The sequence below is a fragment of the Pavona decussata genome, unplaced genomic scaffold (genome assembly GCF_977016875.1).
Source record: "Pavona decussata unplaced genomic scaffold, jaPavDecu1.1 SCAFFOLD_51, whole genome shotgun sequence".
Classification (NCBI taxonomy): Eukaryota; Metazoa; Cnidaria; class Anthozoa; order Scleractinia; family Agariciidae; genus Pavona; species Pavona decussata.
The window spans coordinates 861,915-871,920 of NW_028145473.1; the positions used below are offsets into that span (position 1 = coordinate 861,915).

At 39.0% G+C, this 10,006-nt stretch overlaps 1 protein-coding gene across 1 annotated transcript; it reads left to right on the forward strand.

Moving 5' to 3' along the window:
- The first annotated feature begins 521 nt into the window (after positions 1–521).
- Positions 522–4,872, forward strand: LOC146480981 (uncharacterized). The gene is made up of 6 exons (XM_085108564.1): positions 522–736; positions 859–930; positions 1,368–1,563; positions 2,646–2,735; positions 3,348–3,489; positions 4,684–4,872. Exons 1-5 carry the CDS (start codon positions 673–675, stop codon positions 3,472–3,474), a joined length of 549 nt encoding a protein of 182 aa, XP_084964690.1. The 5' UTR covers positions 522–672; the 3' UTR covers positions 3,475–3,489; positions 4,684–4,872.
- The last annotated feature ends 5,134 nt before the right edge of the window (positions 4,873–10,006 follow it).

A 10,006-nucleotide genomic window follows, 5' to 3' on the forward strand; every position in this document is an offset into this window, starting at 1 on the left:
GTATACTTCTAGCATCACAGAGGTAGAAATCTGGGAGAAAAGCAAAAATATTTCTTGAATTATATTTCTTTCACGTTTCTCCCAAAATCGTGTCAGTGTCATTATAATATATAAAACTTAGCAGATAATATATTTTCTATATCTTTTATCAAAATGAACGCTTAGAAAAGTTTTGCTTCAACCAATCACAAGGCGCGTAAATATTGTAATAAAAATAATTATCAATTATATAACGCACATATCCAGAGTTCAAGGTGCTTTACAATCAAAGAAGAAGAAGCTATTATCATATCTATAGTATATTTAAGAAATAATCTAATACATGTCATGTAAAAGTAATGCAAATAAGAACCAGAAAGAAAATGCAATGATAAAATATGATGATCAATTAAAATTAAAAAAAATAACCACTTGTTAGAAGCTGTTCGAAAACATAATTAAGTCTTCTCGTGTAGTTTTTCCTGAAAATACTTCTAGATCTAGAGCGCGTGCATATTTACCACACCTTCACGTCACAAACGCAGGCTCGCGCCTATGACAACGAAGCTTTTTATTTTTCCAAAGAGTGAAAAATTTTATCGTGGCTATTTTGCATCTAGCTCATTCCAAGCTAGACCTCGCAACACAAATTTTAAAACGAATGCTTTAAAGCGCATTATTATTTCCATTTAAATGCGACACAAAGAGCTTATAGCTATCTTGCTCGTCACTGCTAACATTTCTCTGTGGCAAAAAGGTATGACTTTATATAGTTAGAGTTGATACAACGTTTAATGATTGTTTACTTGTTTGTTAGCAGAGTTACCATTGTCTGAAATAAGATTGCTACAACACAATAAGAGTTGATTTTATTTTTAGGATGCGCCCAGAGTTACTATGATCTTTACTCGAACAACGAAGTTTACCGAACGGAGAACAATGAAATTATCGGTACGGCTGTGTATGTATAACTTTGATAAAAATGTGTAGATTCAGTTTAACACTCTATAATACATTGAATCGTTAGAGCGAATTAGTACGAAGGTAAATTGTGTTTGTTTTGTTATTGTTTTGCTCCACGCTGTGATTGGTTAAAATAGTTCCCGCCACTTTGTCAGCTAATCATGTACAGGTAAAACCTTATGCTATTCAAAATCGATCTTCATCACACGGCGGCCATGTTGAGTCTCAGGAGAATGAAAAGCTTTGTTTTTGCACGGTAAGCCTCGCACTGAATTCGCGTCTGGCCGAGGCTAGCAGTGCGAAAACGAAGCTTTTTATTCCCCCGAGACTCAACATGGCCACCGAGTGATAAGGGACTATTGATATATATGGCGGGATCAAAATATAATATTTTCACTAACATTTCTTTTGTCTTACACCTTTAGCGGCTCACTTATCCATCCCGTTTCCAACTGAAACTTCCCAATCTGCTGCTGCTATAAAGGATAGCTATGCTAGCATTGTTGGCCACCCAGCCTCCACCACTCCAGCAAGTGTACCCGCAGTGACAGCAATTGTCGTGGTTGTCGCAGCTGTTGTAGTCTTCATTGTCCTATGGCTCTTACACCTCTTTCGGGGAAGGTAAACTTTTGATTGTTCAGTCAGACAGTTAGACAGTCAGTCTGTTAGTCAGCCAGTTAGTTAGTGAACTATTTATCTGCAATCCGGGAGAAAACTGTTGACTGAAACGTTTTGTCGAGCTACAAATTGCACCACCACATTGATACATCAACTCTCCCTCCTCCCTCTCCCCTCCCTTATCAGGTCCGCCATTGAAATAAAGGCTGGGTAATCGTTCGACCTTCTAAGCAACAGTAAGCGAGGGGGAGAGGGAGCGGCATGGAAGGTTTACCTCTCTCCTGCTGATGTTTTCTTTCAGGGAGATTAAAATTTACACGCACAATTCGCGTTTTTGTCAACTAGTTTTGTCTAAGATTGTAACCAGCTGGGCTGCTAGTTTGATAGGATCTATGAAAAGTAAATACCATTATATCCCAGACTTTCGAAACCTTTAAAAACTTTCACCCAATCAAATGCGAGAAAATCTGCGATTACTTTTCGCAATTTTGACTACGCTAACGCAAGAGAGGCTGACCTAAGAAAACACACCCACCATATAAGGGTCTCCTCCAATTATTATTATTTTCAAATCTAATTTTAGCACGTGGTCATAATGCGCGGCTTTTTAAAGAAATACACGTGATTGGTCAGTTGTAATGACGTGATTAAAATTTTAAAGGTTTTGGCGCCTTGCTGTTCTACCACAAAATGGCCCCGCTGGTAGGTAATACGTTCGTCGATGGGACGAGACAAGACGGCGAGAAAAATCTTCGCAATGACCTTTGTGACATTTGATCCTCTAATCATTGGCCGCGTGAGCATGGGAATGAGAACTAAAATAACTTTCACAGCATGGCGCGAGGTTTAAAACTGAATTGAAAAAAATTCATGAGACACGGGGATGCTTCTTTTAATTGAAGCATTACAAGGTTAGAATGTTTGTGTATCGAACTTAGTCAATTTTCTTCTTTTAAACACTTTTGTTTGTACATTACATGTTTTTGAAGTAGAATAAGTCATGTTGGCTGTAAAAACTGAACAGCTACAAAGACTTTAAAAATTTTAACGCAGGAAGAATTTTGTGTTTGATTTTTTTTCCACAGAAAGCGCTCAAAGTTACAAAAGGAATTTGCCATGACAAACCAGGACACCCATTTATCCAGCACTGCTTTAACAGATCAGTCTTACAGAAGGTAATTTAGCTCTGTATAAAGCAACACAAAGCCGCGTTATTGTCATAGTTGACTCTCTCTCCAGAGAGATTAAACTAAACTGATGGAAATAGAGACAAAGGAAAAGGCAAACAATCGTCAATACACTTCACGTGCTTCTTTCCCTGGCTATGTCAACAACACTCACCCAGCGATTAAACTATACGGACACAAAAAGGCATACAGAGAAAACTGTCCTAAACCGAGCCGAATCTAAAATTTCTGTGAATCTGATTTGTCTATTAAGTCGTGTAAAAGTCTTCAGTATTGTTTGGAACAGATGCTAATGAGTCGAAACGTCGCAGTCGACATCAATAGTGGCATAATCGTGAGACAAACGATTAATTTGAGCGATCATTTCAAACAACAATGACTAACACCTTTCACGACAACTTGAAAACATTTGTAACAAAACATCAGCAAAATTCCGTGGATACTGTCCCTTAGGTTTCAGAGAGGTGGATAATCTTTTCCTGGAGGTTGAACTGTAGGTTGGTTTTTCTTGGTTTAACAACGAAAACAGAAACTTGATTCTGAGAAAGAAGGTGATTGATCATTGACTCTTACTAACCTTTTCTATTCCACCGTGTCCAGACGTGATTCTTGTGATTCATTTAGCATTCCAATGCCCGACGAATCTAGCCAGGCCAAATTCTCTCTAACACCTAAGTTATCTGTGACGTCACCATCTGGAAAAACTACCCTTCTTGAGGTTCCTTAGATCTTGTTACAACAGGTAAGACAAGACCTTACTTAAGCGTTAGGGGACTGAAAGAGAAAATAAGGGGAAAGAGATGGAAACCCCTAGTATAGCCCTTAGGATACGTGAATTTCACTTAAGGTTTTTTAGACGTCGTGGAAACGGAAGTCTGGTTCCCGACACGTCCGCAAACGCGATTTAGGCGCCTGTAAATGCCACTTAGGTAAATCATACTTAATATTCAACAGCCATCATTACACAATACGACGTTGGCACGTTCCGATGCCTTCCTGTGACGTCACACTGACCGTTTGCGGACGTTTCGGGAAACCGACTTCCGTTTAGACGATGTCTAAAAATAGATTATTCACATATCCCAGCGAACGTCCCTAGTTTCCCTCTCTGTCGCCTTATTTTCTCTTGGGGACTGCAATGAACTGCAATGAGTGTTGTTAGTTTACGTTTGTTTATCCAAATACGGCTGGTGACCAGGCTGCCAATTTTCAGAGCCTGGGAATGAGAACTTTTGAAATATGGAGAAAATGGCAAGGTTTGTATGGACTGTGTTGACACTTCATAAGATTGTAAGCGTTTTTATGAACTTTGGTATTTTCAAAAAGCTGCCAACTTGCCGACTTTTAACTATGAAGCTTGGTAAGAATTTTAAACGACAGGAACATTTCACTTTAATAGTACAGCTTTTTAATCTATTTGATATAACGTACTGCAACGTTCATACCACTTTTTCGCAATGGGTGATTCATAATTCAGTGACTAAACTAATGGAGAAATGCTAGCCTAAGTATCAACATTAATATAATCCCCCCTGTTTATCTTATATATCTTATGGTACTGGGAGTAGGAGCTTATTTGAATATCAGAACATTTCTTCTCTTGTGATAATCTCCTTTTTTCTTCATGAGCTCTTGATCTGTGTGTGTGTTCAGGTAGTTGATGTTCCCTTTTAGGGCGCAAAATGTTAAATAAGGTGAGGACGGACTCCTTCAGTATCGTCACTTATTCCCATGGCCAGTTTCTGTTGTATGACGCTAATTTTAGTATTACGGCCCTCCTCTAATGGGATGGAAGGCCATCTTAGGGGCACCCACATGTAGCAAAGTTCGTCGTCTTAGCCAACAACGCAATGTGGGAGAGAATGGGAATAGATTGAGAAAATGAGGATTAAATGTTCACAAAAGTGATACAATTACAACCGTTTTTATCTTTCAGTGACAAGGGAAAAATTGTTTATGCCAACTTGTTCCAGTCGTCTTTTTTCCTGAACAAAAGAATGATCGTAAGCGTTTCGTCTTGTCATGTGAAATTGAAGCCTTTTCCAATACTTCCTTGATATTTTTGCTGTCAAGACGTAGTAACATGGGAATGGATTGTTGTTAATAAATATTACCTAACTACAAACTTTTGGGTTCGGTTCAATCTCTTTGTACAATGCGTGGCTGGACTTATATTAAAACACCTGAAGTTAGGCACAAGAAAACAAATGAGGCGGACAAAATGGCCAATCTGTATCTTCCACGCCCGTTTTTTAACTGGATCATGAAGTACGAATGAGATAGGTATCATACCCATTGCATCACTAACGTGTGTATCTGACAACTTGTGTAACAAGAAAATTTATGGAATTTCACACTCATGCACTATACTACTAAGGTATAATATGAAAAAAGGGGAAAAGATCTGGGACTGACGTGAGCTAGCTAGAAACATGGTGGACGTGTTTCACATGTACTGCAACTATTATCCTTTTGGCCGAGGAAACTATTGTTAAGCCGCTAATTATACGAATGAGCAACTAGGACAAAACGAGGCTTTAAAAAATTGCTTCTATTTTTCTATAAAATATGTGTCGACAGGCCGCTCAAACTCAAGCCCTAAGCTTCCAGTCAAAAGTCACTTTAAAAAGTTTTTATGTTAGTCTTTAGTTATTGTTATGTTGTGATGTTTTCATTCCATCATTTAATCCTACAGCTTGCGTGTTATCAAATAACAATAGAAAAACTTATTTAAGGAGGGTGCCTTCTTTTGTTACTGCGCATACGTTCTGCGCATCTCGGACAACAACTCCGAGGATAGTGCGTACCCATACAAAGGTATTTTTTCACGGTTTATGGCTATGCGGAAAAGGCAAAACCGGGGGTTACCTTGCATTTTTCAGAGATAATTAAGTTCAAATTTGGGAAAAACACCATACGTTGCTTTGCATTTTAAATTTTTTTTTTTTCAAAGAATTTTTTTCGCTTTATTATCACTGAAAGCGCATAACTACCCCCAATTTTCCTTTTGGATTTCAAAAGCCCTTGCTGAGATATGCCTTTCCCGCATAGTCACAAACCATGGAAAAATAACTCAGTATTAGCAAGTACCGTCCCCAAGTGAGCCAAATTCAATGTACGAGCGAAATCGTATTTCATTCCTTAAACGGGAAAACATGTCTTATATGTTAACTCTGCAGACAACAATAAATACTATTTCGCTGAATTTATATCTTTGTTTCGCGAAAAACTATTACTAGCAAAACACATTGCAGTTTCTTCTGGTCAGCAAGACGAAGACGAATATATCAGTAGAAAATGGAACTTCGTTACAAATCTTTAGTCCATTTTGCGTTATGTTTTTATTATTATTATTATTATTATTATTATTATTATTATTTTTTTTTTTTTTTTTTTTAAACAATATTTGAACACGACAATTGCTCTAAGGGCAACTAAGTGCTCATCGGGAGAGCTTACGTCGGATCAACTAACTCCTGCATAAAAACACGGCAGAGACGGACTAATTTACAGGGCTAACACGAGTACAAGTTAAAAAAAAAATACTACAAAGCTAAACTAAGAAAAACGAGATGAATGGGAAATAAATGACTGAACTTCTCGAAAAAACGAACATTTGATTGTAATTGCAAATCCGGAGAACCAAACAGAAAACATTCAATCGTTTTCTGTTCCGAAGCCGGGAGCCATTTATCTCCCATGTAGGTGGGAAGCAGAGGTAAATAAATGCAATAGCATCTTTCTTCCTTTTCCCCAGCATCAAAATAAGATGTAAACATCTCTTCTAAGTAGTGTGGTCTTAGTAATAGTTGAATGAGATGTTCTTGTGTTTGTACAGGGCAATATGCGCTGATAATTTTCTATTGTAGAAAACTGTATTGTTATTTTTGTAGATGTTGTTTCTGTTGCCGTTGTTCTTAGCGTTATGGTCATCACCAATGATTTCATTTGGTATTTTTCCTAACGTGTTCAAGTAATAACCTCATTGATGGGACGTTAATTTGGCCAATGATCGATCTACCTAAACTGAGTACTTGGGTCGAGTTGAGCTATGTCCGAACTTGAGTCAGGCCACCCTGCTAACGGAGGCTTTCTTGTCTTTCTCCATCTTTGAGGAGTCAAGAAAGGCTCTGCTCGCAGGGTGGTTCCAGAATCGCAGATATTTTATTAGCCTTCAAAGGGCATAGTCACGTGACTTTAGACCTTTTCATCCCATGCAAGCTGATCAATAGAAAATAAGCTCTCAATTAGTTTGGAAAACACCAAATCTACAGTATGGATGGGCAAAATTAGGAAAAGAAGCGAACCGCTGTCAGGTAACCTTGAAAAAAGATTCTCCGATGTTTTCTTAACTAAATCCGGATTGAATGAAAGTGACTTTATTTGGTCAACGATCGATCTACCTCAACTGAGTACTTGGCCGAGTTTAATGTCCGAACTTGAGTCAGACCACTCTGCTAACCGAGGCTTTCTTGTCTTTCTCCATCTTTGAGGAGTCAAGAAAGGCTCTGCTCGCAGGGTAGTTCCAGGACCGCAGATATTTTATTACCCTTCAAAGTACTTAGTCGAGTGATTTTAGACCTTTTCATCCCATGCAAGCTGATCATTAAGTAGACTTTCTCAAAGTCGCTCGCTCGCTTCTCGTTGAATGGACCTGGCCCGAGCGACGAGCGGCGCCCGCTCGCGCTCCGCCTTCGCTCGCTGGCCGCTCTGACAATCGCGCTTAGCGCTTCTAAGCAAGGTGCACGATCGCGCTTCGCGCTCTCTGAGCTCGACTTCTAAGCAAGTCTAATCATAAAGTAGAATAAAAGCTCATAATTACTTTGGAAATATCAAATTCAACGTGTGGATGGACAAAATAGGACAAGGCAGAAGCAAACTGCAGTTAGCTAATCTTGAAAAAAGGTCATCCAGCGTTTAATCAAGTGTATCCGAATTGCATGAAAGTGACTGTATGATCAATGATGTTTCTAATAATAACTGTAAGTCATCAAGGCATGATCTCCTCGATAACTAAATTTTACAGATTTATTCTCTTGTTTAGAGCTCTGGGTTAATTAAAGATGCGCCGGATCATTCAAACTACGATGACATAGGCTTTTTTAAAAGCTAAAAGCCATGAAATTTGGACCCGAATAGGAACCTTGGCCTGGCCAAGCCGTCCAGCCTAAGCACTGAGTTATTAAAATCGCATAACTGGCGTTGCAAGAAATATTGAAATTCTTCTTCGAATGTGCGTTATGAAAAAGGAGATTTGCTGTAAAAAAAAAAAAAAAAAAAGCGAAACCTGTTGCCGGTGAATTGCAATACCTTTTACCAAAAATCTTACATTGCATTTTAAAAAGACATCCTTGGTTACATTTCGTGAAATACTGATTCCACACGATTCACATTCTTCTCTCTCACTTAATTCGTCCTCCATCAGAAATGTGACGTGGATGAAGTCACTCTCTCAGAAAGTTGGAGAAGCTATCCCTTGTCAGGGGAGTAGCGTGCGAATTTGAAGATGTACGCACGAGAATAAATTTTTCGTTAGCGCCTTTGGCGCTTACAACTAGTGGGGTCTGGGGGCATGTTCCCCCAGAAAATTTTGAAATTTAGGGTCTCGGAAATGCCAACTCCTGGTTGTTCTGCGGGGCATTTTCAATAAATAATGCAGCAAAAATGCAGTAGAAAGTTGTTTATTTTAACCATTTCCCTAGTGTTCTCTGTAAGCTACAGTGTGCTGAAAAGAAAAAAAAATACAAAAACAATGAAGCAGGTCACAAGCAAAGGGCGATGCGTCGACCCTCAAGACCGTCAAATTCCGTTACCAACCTGTCAATATCCACGTTCTTATGTTTATGTATTTGAAGGATTGCTAGGGAGCTTAATCTTTCGATCGTCCGTCATCGTAATAGTTATTAGTGGCCAGCACTGAATGATTAACGCTTGGATAATGGGAATTATAATAAAAACGCCAGCATAATGTGAAAATATGAAATTATTACCTAGCAAATTTAATGAGAAAATTCTTTTTCTCAGATCTCAGCTGTACGCACGGGCGTACGTGCGTATATGGACGCTACGCCCCTGCTTGTACAGTGCGGGTCCCAGTTCAAGAAAGCACAAAATCATCTTACACGTGGCAAAGAGTCCTCAACTTTTATTTACTTTCAAACTTGACACGAGTTTGCGCGATATCGGAATACTATTTCAAAAAATGGCCCCAAAAAGATTACCAATGATTTATTTGGCATCTTTGCTAATGTGTTTAAGTAAACCTTTTCGATGAGCCGTTAATTTGGCCAACGATCGATCTTCCTCAAATAAGTACTTGAGCCGAGTTTAATGTCCGAACTTGAGTCAGACCACTCTGCTAACCGAGGCTTTCTTGTCTTTCTCCATCTTTGAGGAGTCAAGAAAGGCTCTGCTCGCAGGGTAGTTCCAGGACCGCAGATATTTTATTACCCTTCAAAGTACTTAGTCGAGTGATTTTAGACCTTTTCATCCCATGCAAGCTGATCATTAAGTAGACTTTCTCAAAGTCGCTCGCTCGCTTCTCGTTGAATGGACCTGGCCCGAGCGACGAGCGGCGCCCGCTCGCGCTCCGCCTTCGCTCGCTGGCCGCTCTGACAATCGCGCTTAGCGCTTCTAAGCAAGGTGCACGATCGCGCTTCGCGCTCTCTGAGCTCGACTTCTAAGCAACTCTAATCATAAAGTAGAATAAAAGCTCATAATTACTTTGGAAATATCAAATTCAACGTGCGGATGGACAAAATAGGACAAGGCAGAAGCAAACTGCAGTTAGCTAATCTTGAAAAAAGGTCATCCAGCGTTTAATCAAGTGTATCCGAATTGCATGAAAGTGACTGTATGATCAATGATGTTTCTAATAATAACTGTAAGTCATCAAGGCATGATCTCCTCGATAACTAAATTTTACAGATTTATTCTCTTGTTTAGAGCTCTGGGTTAATTAAAGATGCGCCGGATCATTCAAACTACGATGACATAGGCTTTTTTAAAAGCTAAAAGCCATGAAATTTGGACCCGAATAGGAACCTTGGCCTGGCCAAGCCGTCCAGCCTAAGCACTGAGTTATTAAAATCGCATAACTGGCGTTGCAAGAAATATTGAAATTCTTCTTCGAATGTGCGTTATGAAAAAGGAGATTTGCTGTAAAAAAAAAAAAAAAAAAGCGAAACCTGTTGCCGGTGAATTGCAATACCTTTTACCAAAAATCTTACATTGCATTTTAAAAAGACATCCTTGGTTAC